This window comes from Microcaecilia unicolor, chromosome 12, assembly GCF_901765095.1.
Source record: "Microcaecilia unicolor chromosome 12, aMicUni1.1, whole genome shotgun sequence".
NCBI classification, from domain to species: Eukaryota; Metazoa; Chordata; class Amphibia; order Gymnophiona; family Siphonopidae; genus Microcaecilia; species Microcaecilia unicolor.
In genome coordinates this window covers 7369377-7385132 of record NC_044042.1, presented here as the reverse complement: position 1 = coordinate 7385132, position 15756 = coordinate 7369377, and the positions used below count along the sequence as shown (strand labels likewise).

General features: G+C 46.4%; 1 protein-coding gene across 1 annotated transcript in view; it reads left to right on the top strand.

The window, feature by feature from the left end:
• The window catches only part of PLXNA2 (plexin A2), a 513443-nt gene that overhangs the window by 429839 nt on the left and 67848 nt on the right, over window positions 1-15756 (top strand). The window contains exons 18-20 of the mRNA XM_030220548.1: window positions 3617-3856; window positions 5605-5748; window positions 9920-10154. Coding sequence (XP_030076408.1) covers window positions 3617-3856; window positions 5605-5748; window positions 9920-10154 — 619 coding nt within the window. The remainder of the gene's footprint in view (window positions 1-3616; window positions 3857-5604; window positions 5749-9919; window positions 10155-15756) is intronic.

Below are 15756 nucleotides of genomic sequence, written 5' to 3'. Positions count from 1 at the left end.
CTAGTATACTAGTATAATGAGGTATCCATGTGCTTAAAATGTAGGCGTACGTGTACGTGTGAGCATCCGAGTGCAGCAGATACCTGCGTAATTCCAGTATTTCATAAGTTGTGTATATAAGCGGGAGCCCCTTCCTACAGTCCTCCAACCCCCTTTTAAATATATGCAATGAAAGCTAAGTGGAGAATTACAGAATAGGTCTCAGACGGCATGTTAAGTGTGCACAGAATATTTACACGTGTAATGTGCATGTAAATGTTAGCACCTGGTTTATAGAATTACCCCAGAGGGGCTGCAGAGAGCAGCAGCATAAGTTGCTCTATGGAGAGATGCATCCTGCTGTTGGTTGCTAAGGTGCAGGTGAAAAGTGAAGGGGATAAACACTGGATGTGCATGGTGCCTCCCCGGTAGGTGCTAAATGAAAAATGCTGGGTGGGCAGGAGAAAGACATGCTTGAACTACACGCTGGAGGTGTTGCTTTATCATTTGGTGACTGTCAGAGTGGAACTGTGAATAAGTTTTGGTTGCAATTTTCTAGGCACAGTGCCTCAGATTATCACAGAATATTTATAACAAGAAATGTTCCAGTGCAAGATGGGCTAAAAATATCACCCGTCCTCTTAGCTGGCTCTGTTCCCTCCTCTGCTGGACTGATTCCTAGTCCTCTTGTCTCATTTTGCCCAGAATTATTTTATTTGTGGGATTCTTATGCCATTGGAATTAGGGCTGGGCATCCCTTCAGCATAACTGCATCCTGTCTGATGCATTACTCACACATTCCACTGGCCGACGATGTCACTTCCTTCCAGCCCCTCCTCCACTGACTTCCCGCTTTGCGGCAGTGCTAGGATTATCATTTTTGGGAGGGCTTGGAAATTGCATTCAAGATTCTTGTTGGGTAACTTCATCCTTCCCATAAATGTGCCCCACTGTTTGTCTCAGCTTTTCACAGAAGTTAATCTTTGGAAACATATATAGAAATGATGGTCAGTGCAGCATGCTAAAGGGAAGCCAGGGCTCAAATCGTGCTGATGCTCCTCCTGACCTCAACGTCACTTCACCCACCACTGCCTCATGTACAAACATGAGGGGGGGGGGGCTACATTTAATACAATTTAACATGCATTACTTAATGGAGGTATTACTTATTGGCAGTGGAACCTGCTTACTAATAACTTGAATTAAATCACATTAATGCACATTACGAAGTCTAGATTGAAGCCCTCTGGGGACTAGAAAATACCTACTGTATCCGAATGTATCTTACCTTAAAAAGAAGTGTTAGCTAAATTAGAATAAATAAATACTGTACATTCCCTCTTTTTCTTCAAATAATCATTAGCCATGGTGGAGAGCAGAACCTGCTCCCATGGGTCTGGCCTGTTGGTGTGTTGGTCTGGGCTGCAGATGATACTCAGGTAGAATTCTGAGCCACTGTGGGGAGGGAGCCCCAGTCGTCACTGAACAGTGAGATAGTAACTAGATTTAGAACTTATAGGGTTCTGGAAGGGTCATCACTGTCCTGTCTGAAGACATTTGCTTCCAAAATTGGGCAAGGTGAGATGGAGGTGTTCAGGGATGGTCTTAGACATGCAAGGGCCTACAGTAGAAACTTGGGAGGAAGCCCCAAAGCCCACCCACAGGTTATGCCCCTTTTATTTTAAGGCAGGCTTAGAGCCCCCTGTAGCATGGGGGCCCAGGGCAATTGCCTTGTTTGCCACCCCTAACATCAGCCCTGCAGGTCGTTATGAATGAAGGCTCATGTTACTAGATCCTAGACCCAGTTCTGCATGAGCCAGAAACCTAAAAGCATAGAGGGGAACTGCCAGGTCCAGGAAAACACAAAAACCCGGAACAGAAGAAGACAGGTAAGAACAGTCGAACATAGTCTGCCAAGGTGTCGCCTCACTGGCCCTCTATCACTCTGGGTATATGTGCATATAAATCCCCATACTTAAGCCACCAGTAGCTCTCTTGCCTGCCTGACTTCTACCTCTACTTTCTATACCTGTTCCAAACCCAAGTGAATTCCATCACACTGCTACCCATAACCTCCACTGATAGGAGTAGCTTAGTGCAGCAGACTTTGATCCTGGGGAACTGGGTTCAATTCCCACTGTAACTCCTTGTGACCTAAGGCAAGTCACTTAACCCTCCATTCTCCCAGGTATAAATAAGTATCTGCATATACTATGTAAAACCCTTTGAATGTAGTTGCAAAAAGCACAGAGAGGTGGTGTATCAAGTCCCATTCCCTTTTCCAAGTCTATCTATCCTGCTGTCATCTTTAAGTCACAGCTCGGTCCATATTCTAAAGGCAACTTTATAAAGAGGCGCCTGAGGGCACCCATCTGGAGCCTACTTTCCTTAATAAAATACTAGTGAAACTGGCAAAACATGCATCTGTAATTTAAGCATGAGTACTTACAGCAGCCGCAGAGCTGGGGAAAAGGTGCATAACTTAGTATTCTATACCATTTTATAGAATAGTATGTCACTGGAACATTGGCATTTACACTCATATGTGCGCATGTATATCCATAAATGCTGGTATTTTGATCATTCACATGTGTTCTTGGTATTAATCTCTAGCGCCTTCTTTACAGAATTACCTGCTCTATGTCCAGTGACACAACTTTGTAATAATCCAAAACAGCCACTAAAACTAGTGATGCTTCCATCTGAACATCCAGCAGCCCCGTGTTTGTTGATGTTAGCGTTGTAAGCATGGCCATCCGTGCTGTTAGGGTTGTAGGCATGGACATCCATGCTTGTAGTTGTTTGCGTTCTAAGCATCACCATCCATGATTGTAGATGTTAGCGTTGTAAGCATGGTCATCTATGCTTGTAGATGTTAGCGTTGTAAGCATGGTCATCTATGCATGTAGATGTTAGCGTTGTAAGCATGGGCATCTATGCTTGTAGATGTTAGCGTTGTAAGCATGGGCATCTATGCTTGTAGATGTTAGCGTTGTAAGCATGGGCATCCATGCTTGTAGATGTTAGCGTTGTAAGCATGGGCATCCATTCTTGTAGATGTTAGTGTTGTAAGCATGGGCGTCCATTCTTGTAGATGTTAGGGTTATAAGCATGGTCATCTATGCTTGTAGATCTTAGTGTTGTAAGCATGGGCGTCCATTCTTGTAGATGTTAGGGTTATAAGCATGGTCATCTGTGCTTGTAGATGTTAGGTTTTTAAGCATGGCTGGCCTTCATTCATTGACTTGGAGATCTTTAATATTTACTACAAGCTGAGCTCCAGTTGCTGCTCCTCAAGGGATTGAACTATGGATTTATTTTTTTGAGTTGCCTGTTGAAAAAAAGTCTCCAAGCAATACAGTTGGTGACACTTTCTAGTGGCCCAGCCCAAAGGTGAAGCAGATGAGTTTTCAAGATCACCTTTACTTAACGCCCTGAATCATCTGCTCTCTCTCTTTTTTTTTTTTTTTTTTTTGGTCTTTTTGAAAATGGGACATCTGTGGTCTTGAAAGCTCAGATATTGAAGTGTCTTTGTAGTGTGCTGGGTCATACCTTGCAGACTTAAATGTTATTGTGTTAGGCTGGAAGTTTGATTCCTTCTTTTATTGTTTTTTTTATTTTTTGCTCCTCATACCAGGTGTGTAAGATAGTAAATGCGACTACCCTCACCTGCTTGGCCCCCTCACTGATGTCTGATTATCGACCTAGCCTGGATAATGTTGAGCGCCCGGATGAATTTGGCTTTGTCTTTAACAACGTACAAGCCCTGCTGGTCTTCAATAATACCAAGTTTCTCTACTATCCTAACCCAACGTTTGAGCTTCTGAGCAGCACCGGAGTCCTGGATCAGAAGCCAGGGGCTCCCATCATACTGAAGGTAGGAATGTAGAGGGCTCCCATCCTCATTGAAAGTACTTTGTTTCCTAATGAAAAAGTTCAATTTGCCAGCACAGGTACCTGAAGCCCTCCACTTGTCTGCAAAGCAGGTAGGTCAGGCAGCGACACAGCAAGCTCTCCTCTGCTCTGGCTTTCTTCTGGTTCAACCCTTTCTCGGGAGGAACCAGTGGGTTGGTCCAGGTTTGCTTTACCTGTCCATTTTTATACGTAACACCTCTGCTAATTCTGCCAGCTACTTCCAGTTGTGACATGTAGAGGGTAAATTTCTAACAGGGTTTCATAGGTAGGTAGCTACATAGGCACCCATGATATAGGTTCTGTTTTATAAAGACAAGTAGGCAGTTACTTGTCTTTATAAAATCCTAGTGTGTGTGGCAGAGAGCGTTCCTTGAACGTAGGCATAATTTATTTATGCATGCTTATGAGTTGGTGTAAATGAAGGTACTTAATTTATGCAAGTCTACGTGTAGATTTACGGTATTTCATAATCTACGTGTTCATACATTAATTCAAACAGAAGAAAGTAAGGGAAGACCAATTTCATTCCAACTTAAAAATTTAATGCAATATAAAATCATCAGCAACAATAAAAGAGTAAGTTAATAGGTCCAGACCTGCAGTATACCCTAAAAATAAGTGTGTGTAATATAAAACTAAGTCTGTTGATCCAGACTCAACACAGATCTGTGTTTCAGCTATTAAAGCCTTCTTCAGGAGTCTCAAGATCTAGCCAAGTAGGTATCAAATCCATGTGTAGGCAAAATCATTTTTCAATGAGTCTGCATGTTACTAACGGTTCTTTGCAGTGTTGACACTGTTGTTTCTCAGTCTGCATTCATCACACATTTAGACTCAGACTGGGATAAAGACAAGATACCAGCAGTCCAAAGACTATTATTTCAAAATAATTGGGCCTCATTAATACCATTGTAAATGTTATCAATAGAAATCAAACAAAATAAAACATGGAAAAGAAAATAAGATGATACCTTTTTTATTGGACATAACTTAATACATTTCTTGATTAGCTTTCGAAGGTTGCCCTTCTTCCTCAGATCGGAAATAAGCAAATGAGGTAGCAGATAGTATATATGAGAGAAACATCACAGCATTACTTTGACTGTCTGACAGAGTGGGAGGGTGGGGGTATGCATGGGGACATCAAAGCATTTCATTGATATTATAACAGGATGGTGTGGGAAGGTGAGAGGAGGGTGATAAACAGAGAAATACAACTTTATGGTTTATAATGGGCTAGAAAACCCAGATCCTTATTAAGTCCTGTCTGTTGGGTGTCAAAATATTCAATCATTCTAACTTCAAAGGTTTTACGTTCTTGTATTGTTTTAAAGTTACCTTTCAGGATCCTTACTGTGAAATCACTGGTGCAGTGTTCTGGTCTTGTAAAGTGTTGGCCCACAGGGGTGGGGGCTTGACTGGCATCGGCTATTTTCATGTGATGTCTGTGCAGATTGAATCTTGTCTTAAGCATCTGGCCTGTTTCTCCAATATAGCATAGTTTACCATTGTAAACAAATTACCTCTGATTGGATTAGAAATGACAATACTTAGCCTAATCCAAGGTAAATTGCACTGACTGAGTGTACCTCTATAGTGCATTAGTAGTGGGAGTGAGATTGGAACTCGCATCCCGTGTGAGACACCCACAGTGCTACACGTGTAATCAGTTATATCTGCATTTTCTTTGTTTTTGTTTTTTAACAATAGGGTAAGAATCTGTGCCCACCAGCTTCAGGAGGAGCGAAACTGAACTACACGGTTCTGATTGGAGAAACTCCTTGTGCCGTCACCGTGTCCGAGACTCAGTTACTCTGTGAGCCACCAAATCTCACCGGACAGCACAAAGTGATGGTGAGGTGGTCAAATTTCAAACATCCCTCTGCTTTTGCATAGCCTTGCCTGTATTATGGACGGCTGCAATATATTGAGGCCAGTACATGAACAAGCCTCTAATATTTGACCTCTATTTTGAACCAAACTTAGGAGTCTAAGGCCAAAATTGAAATAGGTCGATATTTAGCACTACTCAACCAGGTTTGAGAGGCTCCTACATAGGGCCGGCTTAACCTATGGAGCTCTGGCTCAGGGCGCTGGTGCTAAAGTGTCAAATGCCCGAGCCTGTGACATCACCATCTCATGGGTTAAGCAGTGGAAACAGGAAGTGCTGGCAGCTTTGGTGTTTTCCTCCCTCCTCCTTCCACTGACGTACCCGATGCCAATCCCAACACTCCTTTCTCCCAGGCTCTCCGGCCTCTGATAGGTGCACAGAGCACCTTGGAATTGTCCCTACCACCCCCCTTCCAGAAGCAAGCTTTATTAACTAGTTTCTACAAAATAAGAAAGAGAATATTATAATGCCTCTGAGTCGCTCCATGGTGCGCCCTCACCTTGAGTATTGCGTTCAGTTCTGGTCGCTGTATCTCAAAAAAGATATAGCAGAACTAGAAAAGGTTCAAAGAAGAGTGACCAAAATGATAAAGGGGATGGAGCTGCTCCCATATGAGGAAAGGCTAAAGAGGTTAGGGCAGTAAGGTCTCAGGCCGAAAATGGACGCGCGCTGGTTTTAATTATGATGCACGTCCATTTTCGGCCACCAAAAAAAAGGCCTTTTTTTCCAGGTGCGTTGAAAAATGGACCTGCGTGCGTCCAAAATGCGCCTACACCGGCACAAGCCATTTTTCGACTAGCCTTAGAAAAAGGGCCACAAAGTCAGTTCTTAAAAAATGAATGTATAATCCTAAATTTAGGAGCATATCTTTTATGTACCTAAATTAAGATGACCCTTCATTTCAAATTTAGGATCATAATTTTGGCTGAAAATAGGGGACTTAGATGGCCTAAATTTAGGAGCTCAGCATTTTTTGAACATAGCTTTAGTGTTGGACTTGGGTAGTGACCCAAAACATATCCAGTGCTGAGTTCTCTGCCGACCTCTGTATTGCACCATCATTTCCTTGATGCTGATGTAGAGCAGACCACATGGTGTCAGGATGCTGAACTGACCCATATCCTCTTTCCAGCAAACTCATGCTTGCATTTTAGGATAAAGAACCGCACAGTCAGTGATTTCTTGGTGTGTCTTCCTGCGTAGTTTTCCTGTGCTAAAAAATGTGAGGGGTGAGGTGGGTGGGGTAACTAGCTAAGGAGCCTTAGGAAACTTCTTGCCCCAGGACCTGCTAACTGGACATCCACTGCAGTGTTCCGTATTATCAGAGTATTGCCTTGGGGTTTTGTGTGTCCTGGCAGCTAGAGTCCATTGCATCAGGGGTGTTAATGGGCAGTTGAAGGAAGCTGAATTTGAACCTGCAGCTTTCCTGTAAGGGCAGGGGAACAGATTCAGGTGGGCGTCCACTCTATTGATTAATTGATTCCAGCAGGCTCCAGTTTCTGTTGAAGTTGTGAGCCAGGAGGGAGTGAGATAGGATGAGGGTGGGGGTGGGGGGAGGGCAGAAGCAGTAGTTCTTTTCTGTATAGTTGCAGCTTAATTAGAATGTTTTCCGTTTTAGCGAAGAGAAGCAGATTTAAAACTTCACATGTAATTTTACACTCCAGTGGTTCTGATTCTGCCGGCGGTTATGGCAGGAGCCTTGACAGAACGGAAGAAAAACCCCTCGAATCCTTTGCTAACCTACCTTCCGCTTGAGTTTCCATCTCAAATGTTCTCTCCCATCCTTCCTCCAACTCTGCTCTTCAGCTACACTTATTCAGCCCCTGTTTCCTACATTATCCTGAGCATCCACCATGTTTATCTCTTCGTTTTGTTGTTTTGTTCCTTTCTTTTCTTTTTGCATTTCACATAAAGAGCCAAGGCCATCTGACAACGCCCTATGAAAAGAATTGTAAGGAAACATGCGCAGCAAATGCAATGTGGCCGTGATAGTTTGGGTGGTTTATCATTATTTTTAAAGTTATTCCACTATACAGCAATATTATGGGTTTGTGGGTGGCTTTACCAAACAAAGGGGGTCTTTTTCCAAGCTGCGGTAGTGTTTTTAGCTCGCAATAGAAATCAGCTGGTGGTAAATGCCTAGACGGCCATAGGAATATAATGGGTAGGGTTACCATATGTCCGGATTTACCCGGACATGTCTTTTTTTTGAGGACATGTCCAGGCAACCGGGCGGGTTTTGCCAATCTGCCCGTTTGTCCGGATTTCTGGACAAACGGGCAGGCTGGTGGACAAACTTGCCCGTTTGTCCAGAAATCCAGACAAACGGGCAGATTGCTAGCCTCCCCTCCCCTTACTTACTACTGCCCTGGTGGTCTAGTGACCTCTTCCGCCTTCGGGGCAGGAAAGAGCCCCCTCTTTCCTGCCCCGAGCGCTGCCCTGCATGCATCCTTCCTGTTCCTGATCTCAGTGCCCATTCAAAATGGCCGCCGAGAGTTGACGTGACCTCGTGAGACTTGAACTCTTGGCGGCCATTTTGAATGGGCGCCGAGATCAGGAACAGGAAGGATGCATGCAGGGCAGCGCTCCGGGCAGGAAAGAGGGGGTTCTTTCCTGCCCCGAAGAGGTCACTAGACCACCAGGGCAGTAGTAAGGTAAGGGGAGGGGGGTGACGGGGAGGGGGAGTGATGGGGTGTGTGACAGGGGGAGGGGAAATGTGACAGGGGGCGGAGCGAGGGCGTGAAAGGGGTGGGGTGTAAAGGGGGCGGGGCATGTGCCCTCCCTTTTGGGGAACAAAATATGGTAACCCTAATAATGGGTATCTCGGATTTTACCACCAGCTGATTTCTACCACAAGCTAAAAACGTTAGTGTAGCTTAGTAAAAGACCCCCAAAATAATCACTTATGCGAATTTAGGAGCTGTGTTAAGGTTATACCAGCCGATATTCAGCCTTGGCAGTTGGTGGTTTGTTTGGGGTTTTTTTTAACATTGGCCAAAATGGTTGAAATAAATCTGGATATTCAGCTACTACTACTACTAATCATTTCTATTGCACTACTAGATGTACGCAGCACTGTACACATTGTATGCAGGTACTTTCTCTGTCCCTAGAGGGCAGCACTGTACACATTGTATGTAGGTACTTTCTCTGTCTCACAATCTAAGTTTTTGTACCTGGGGCAATGGAGGGTTAAGTGACTTGCCCAAGGTCACAAGGAGCTGCAGTGGTAATCGAACGCAGATTGCCAGGATCAAAGTCCACTGCACTAACCTCCTTTATCTACTATCTCATAGTGGGCAGTGCTGAATCACTAGAATCACCCTTGACCAGCACTTCTATCCAGATAGTGGCGAAATGATACCGTTAACCGCACAGACAAAATTAGGACAGCATTTTTACTGCCATAATTTTATGCCGGATCGTTATCTGATTAGTGGACTGAATATTGCCGCTAACCAGATAGCTCCTAACTCTGGGGTCCTTTTATTAAGGTGTGCTGGAAAATGACTTGTGGTAGTGTAGGCACGGGTTTTGGGCGCTCGCCAATCCATTTTTCTGCGCGCCTATAAAAAAGGCCTTTTTTAAAAAAAAAAAGTATGCCGAAAATGGACGCGCATCCATTTGGGGTCTGAGACTTTACCGCCTGCCATTGACCTAGTGGTGAAGTCTCACGCGGTAACCGGGCAGTAATGACCTACACGCGCCAAATGCCACTTGGCGCACGTCCGATACGCTTGGCAGAAAATACGTGCGGTAACTCCATTTTGGCGCACGTTGGGCGTGCATAGACACTTCCGCAGCTTAGTAAAAGGGCCCCTCTGTCTCCTATCCAGATAGTGCCAAGGTGGTCTGTCAAAGTGTTCACTGGCAGTATTTGGACAGGGGTCGCTGAATATCCACAGACAGTCCCAGTCACTACGTGTATCTGGGCCCTTTGTGTGGACATCTGAAGAAAGGACCTGCAATGATCCAGAAGCTGATGTGCTACAGATTTCTTAAGATTACTTTTCTATTGGGCCAGTAGAATATGAGGAAGGCTACTGCAAGGCTGGTCTAGATACCAGAGCTCTGCCCTATAGAATTATTTAGCAGGAAGAGGAGCCCACACTGATCAGTGCCACTCTTTGCCAGGTTCATGTTGGTGGCATCGTCTTCTCCCCAGGATCGGTGAACGTGATGTCTGACAGTCTCCTGACGCTTCCAGCCATCGTCAGCATCGCGGCCGGGGGCAGCCTCCTCCTTGTTATCATCATCATCGTCCTCATTGCCTACAAGCGCAAGTCCCAGGAAAACGACCTCACCCTCAAGAGACTCCAGATGCAGATGGACAACCTGGAGTCACGGGTGGCTCTGGAGTGCAAGGAAGGTAAGGCCCCAAGGGGTTTTTGAAGGTCATTCAAAGCATTTGCATTCCTTGTCTGTCCTGCAACCTGTTCAAGTCCTCACATTATTTCCCATGGAGAACTGGTCTTTGAAACAGAAGAAAGGCTTAGTTAAAAGTTTTTTTATTTTGAAGGTGCTCCTCAGAAAAGATGCTTCCGGTCAGACCTGAGCTGGCAAGGATACCTATTCCCATCTGGGTGGGCAGTCTGAGAAAGGGTAGGAGAATAGTAAAGACCACTGAAGGGTTAGAAGAGGTTAAACAGCAAGGAAAAGGTGCATTTATTAAAACAATAGTGACCTGTTTTATTGCCATGGAGCTCCTGAGCTGGTCAGTTATGAACTAGTGGAGCCAGTGCACCTGCAAAGTTTCAGACCATGGAGATCAGCATGTCACATGAAGTCTCGCCTTTCAGGTAAGGTCACTCGGACTCCCCTGGCCCTTTGTGCTGTACTGATTCCCTGGACTAGGGGTTCTCAACCCAGTCTTTGGGACACACCTAGCCAGTCAGGGTTTTAGGGAATCCACAACAAATATGCATGAGATAAATTTGCATGCACTACTCCCAGTGTTTGCAAATTAGTCTCATGCATATTTATTGAGGATATCCTGAAAACCTGACTGGCTTCGTCTGTCCCAAGGACCTGGTTGAGAATCCCTACCCTAGATTGATTGCAAGGGGTCATTGGAGATACTCTATATGTCAGCAGTGTTCGCATGGCACGTTAGGACCTGCATTAACACAGTCAGTTACAGAAGATCAACTGTCCACTAAATCTTTCTTCTCTCCTGTTGTCTGTCTCCTGCCTCTGCTGTGCTCAGAAAGTTTTAGAGGGCAGAAATGTCATCCTGATAATGGTTCTTTTTGAACAAAGAGGGGGGGGGGGTTGTTCAGTATTTTTTCCCCTTTGTTTTAATTCCTCTTTGTCCCGACTTGGTGCTGTCTCTGATTAATAACGGCACTGCGCTGTCCTGTTCTGATTTCCATGGTAACCGAGCCACACAAGGATTGGAGAAGATCAGAAGTACAGGAGGAGCACATTGTAAATTGCACTGAACAGGCCAGACATGCCCTAGAGGAAAAACTGGCATTTTATAACTGTTTAAACACAGTTGCCTACTGCATGAATTTCTCACAGCATGCAGAGCGATATCTTTATAATGGTGCCTTCTGATTAGTGAATATGGGTGAAGGCGGGGACTGCAGCACGTTTTACTGTGGCTGAAAATAATGCAGCATTACCGCTTGTCAAACCGCGCCCCGAGACACCAGCCAATGACAGCAGAGTTTTAACAATGCCTGATGACATCACCAGGGGCGTAGCCAGACTTTGACAGGAGGGGGGTCCAGAGCCTGAGGTGAGGGGGCACATTTTAGTCCCCCCCCCCAGGTCCGCCCGCCGCCGCAACCCTCTCGACCCCCCCTTCCCGCCGCGTACCTTTGCTGGCGGGGGACCCCAACCCCCGCCAGCCGGTCGTCTTCTCGGCCGCACGGCGTTGCCGAATGATCTGATCAAGTTTGAATCTTTCTGTGCGTGCGTCTGACGTCTTGCACATACAACGTGCAGGACATCAGATGCATGCACAGAAACTTGATCAGATCATTCAGCAAGCAACGCCGCACGGCCCAGGAGAGAACTTCAGCTGGCGGGGGTTGGGGTCCCCCGCCAGCAAAGGTACGCAATGGCAGCGGGAAGGGGGGTGTAGAGGATCGCGGCAAGGGGGTCCAGGTCCAAATCTACGGGGGCCCATGCCCCCGTGGCCCCATGATAGCTATGCCCCTGAACATCACAATGTGCTCCTCAGCAGGGACTGTCCTTCCATGTTAAATTGTACAGCGCTGCGTAACCCTAGCAGCGCTTTAGAAATGTTAAGTAGTAGTAGTGCTGAGTTTGGTTCTGCCTGTAACAAAATGAATATAAAACCATAACCAGCTGAACTTCCCAAACCAGGCAGGTCCATTCTAGGCAGTGGTGTGCTGGAGTGGGCTCTCAAGGGCTCGTGAGAGCTGTTTGTTAAATTTTTTAAGAATTTTGGGAGCTGCTAGTCCCTCCTCCTGTTGGTTTTGGGGGGGGGGGGGGGTGATCCCACCACTAGACCACCAGGCTAGCCCTTGGGGGGGGGGGTGTGTAGTAGTAAGGGTCCTACTGGACCACCAGATTTCTAGGCCCTTGTGTTTGGGGAGGTGGGGGAACATGGTCTCCCCATTCCTCCCCAATGCCCTGGCAAACCCTAATGCTGGCACAGTGGCGATCCTAGGTCGGCTGCCACCCGGGGTGGATCGCCGCTGCGCACCCCCCCCCTCCCAGCTGCAGTGGCGTCTGTCCCCCCCATGGTGCAGCACTACAACCCCCCCTCGGCACAATGACACCCCACTCCCCGGCGCATCAAGCTCCCCCCCCCCCCCCCCGGGTGCATTCTTGGCTGCTGGAGGGTGCAGAGAGCAGCCGCACGCCTGTCGGCTCCACTAGCTCCCTGCTTCTGGAAGTAACCTGTTCCGGGGCGGAGGGAGCAAGGAACTAGTGGAGCTGACAGGCGCGCGGCTGCTCTCTGCACCCTCCAGCAGCGTGCACCCGGGGCGGACCGCCCCCACTGCCCCGCCCTTGCTACGCCACTGCACTGACGTTCTATGTGCTGAGCATTGTGGAGGAATACTAATAACCCTGATTAGCGTGCATTTGCATGCTCATTGCATTCAGAGCCGGCGAGCTCGTTATTTCACGCATTCGCCAGCTCTGGACATTTTGCGGTAGCAAATGCAGACGCTAATGGCCTCTAGCACCTTGCATTTTTCTTCTGAGCATCGGGGCATCGTGTACAGCCCTGGCCACAACCATCAACTTGTTAAAGGAATGCATGCCACAAAGCAGTTGTAAAACCTGATGTGTTAAATTATCCACACAGGAATATTCTTTTTGTAAAATGAGCCCAAACCACACCTTTGTAATCGAGAGATTGTGCTTTTTGAAATCGGTACTTACATGTGACATGCAATATACATGTGTAAACGCTGCTCTTTACACATGGATGTACAAATAGGGCTTTTGTAAAATAAGAGCCGAAATCTATTACTGAACATTTAGGTTCATAAATGTAGGGGAATTTTCAATTAAAAACTTAAATTTCTTAGGGCCTCTTTTATAAAGCCGCATTAGCAATTCTCGGTGCGGCAAATGAGAAGAAGCCTATTCAATTCCTCTGGGCTTCCTCTTATTTGCCGCGCGGGGGTGGCTGAAAATCCATTTAAATTAAGGTTTCTAGTATATTGGGTTAGGCATGCTTTGAAAATTGACTACACAGTGCATAAACATTAAGATGAATTTTAATTAGCTCACTTTGATGCTTTTGTAACCACTTATCTTGTAGCTAATTTTCAAAATACTTCCACCCCCCCCCCCCCCCCGACATTCAGCACTAGCTGGTTAAGTTAATAACAGTTAAAGATAGGCCTGCTATTTAACCGGCCCGCTTAACCTCTGAACTTAGCTGGTTTAGCGCTGAACATGGGAAGATGTGTATGTCTGAAAACGCTATATGCATGTGAGGTTTTTCCCTACCTGATGAAAATTCCTGCTGGTCCCAGTGGGCCCCAAAGCCCCTGCCTCTTCAAAAAAACAAAATGCCTGGTGGCTGCAGCAGGTCTCAAAACCTCCCGCTCCCCCCACTCCAACTCTCTTCTAGTTTGAAGGCAAAAGTAATCCCAACTTGTTCCTACCTCAAGTGCCACCATCTTGGAAAATGGCAGCACCTGACCTCCTAGTGATACTTCAGAATATATTTTATTCTTCTTACATTTGTACCCTGCGCTTTCCCACTCATGGCAGGCTCAATGCGGCTTACATGGGGCAATGGAGGGTTAAGTGACTTGCCCAGAGTCACAAGGAGCTGCCTGTGCCTGAAGTGGGAATCGAACTCAGTTCCCAAGGACCAAAGCCCACCACTCTAACCACTAGGCCACTCCTCCACTCCACTCCACTCCATAGATTGCTTGTGGGTCAACTTTTCATCTAGTTGTGTAACTCCTGAGTTACTCAGCCAGATCTCTTTCAAACTGTCCTCTAAAGAGTCATGTTTTCTTAATGCAAGGTACATATCTTTTTTTTAATCACCAAACTTAATAACAAAGTGTAGAATTTCTCTGTCGAAGGGCAGAGTCTGTTTAGAATAATTGCCTGTTATAATGCACAGAGGATGCTACGCAGCAGCCCAGCTGTACACATATCTAGACAGCTTTGAGTTTATGACATCTGACAAGCTAAATTTACTTTCAAATTAGATTTTATGGAAACACCGGTAGCAGCTCTGTAAAGGGCGGCTGTGTTGGGTGGGATGGGGGAGGTGAAAAGGGAATTCCAGAGGAACCAAGATAATAGAGGTTCTTGTAAAGAGAAACCTCTTTTAATAGCACATGGGAAAAGGGATTCTGTGCTCAGCCTGTAACTGAAGTGACGTGTTTTCATTTTCTCAGCAGCGCAGGAAGGGAAAGAAATAGCATCCAGAGCAAGTACAGCAAAGTGCAGGGATTATTTCAGAGTGGATAATGTGGAGGGAAAGGAAGGCAAATGCTACAATTAGCGAGAGTCCCAGTACATCCATTCTGCATGCACATTTCATATGCAGGGCAGGTGGAGATACTTGTGGTATGCAGGAGAAACCTGCTCAGGGAGAGAACAGCATCTGTGGTGTACAGGAATTCTCCTTCTTCCCTGCCTCCTGTTCTTTAAATCCTTTCCCTGCCTCTTCCATCAGTTTCCTTCATCTTGCTGTCTCACAGTGGCGTAGCTACATGGGGCCACAGGGGCCTGGGCACCCCAAATTTCTTCTGGGCCCTAGGTTTTGCTGGCGGGGTCCCCAACCCCTGCCAGCTGAAGCCTTGTCCAGCGCCGGTCTCCGGCGCCGCTGCGTTGCCTGCCCTGCTCTGTCTTCCCCTCACATCCTGGATACATTGTTTTCCAAAAAGGGGATAGTGCTGGGCAGACTTATACGGTCTGTTCCAGAGCTGGAGGTGGGGATAGTGCTGGACAGACTTATAGGGTCTGTGCCAGAGCCGGTGGCTGGAGGCGGGGCTGGTGGGAGGCGGGGATAGTGCTGGGCAGACTTATATGGTCTGTGCCAGAGCCGGTGGTGGGAGGCGGGACTTGTGGTTGGGAGGCGGGGATAGGGCTGGGCAGACTTCTACAGTCTGTGCCCTGAAAAAGACAGGTACAAATCAAGGTAAGGTATACACAAAAAGTAGCACATATGAGTTTATTTTGTTGGGAAGACTGGATGGACCGTGCAGGTCTTTTTCTGCCGTCATCTACTATGTTACTATGATACAACAACCAAAGATCCACGCAATATGAAATAGGCTAACAGCACACTAAAGTAAAGCACTTAATAAATGCTTGTACTCCAATACTCCAAGAACAAGGGTTTTTTTTTTTCTTGTACTATCCCCTCACATCCAGCATGCTCCTTTTAGTGAAACTGAGCATGCTCAATTTCACTAAAAGGAGAATGCAAGACATGAGGGGAAGACAGAGCAGGGCAGGCAATGCAGCAGGCGCTGGCCAAGGCTTCAGCTGGTAGGGGTTGGGGACTCCCA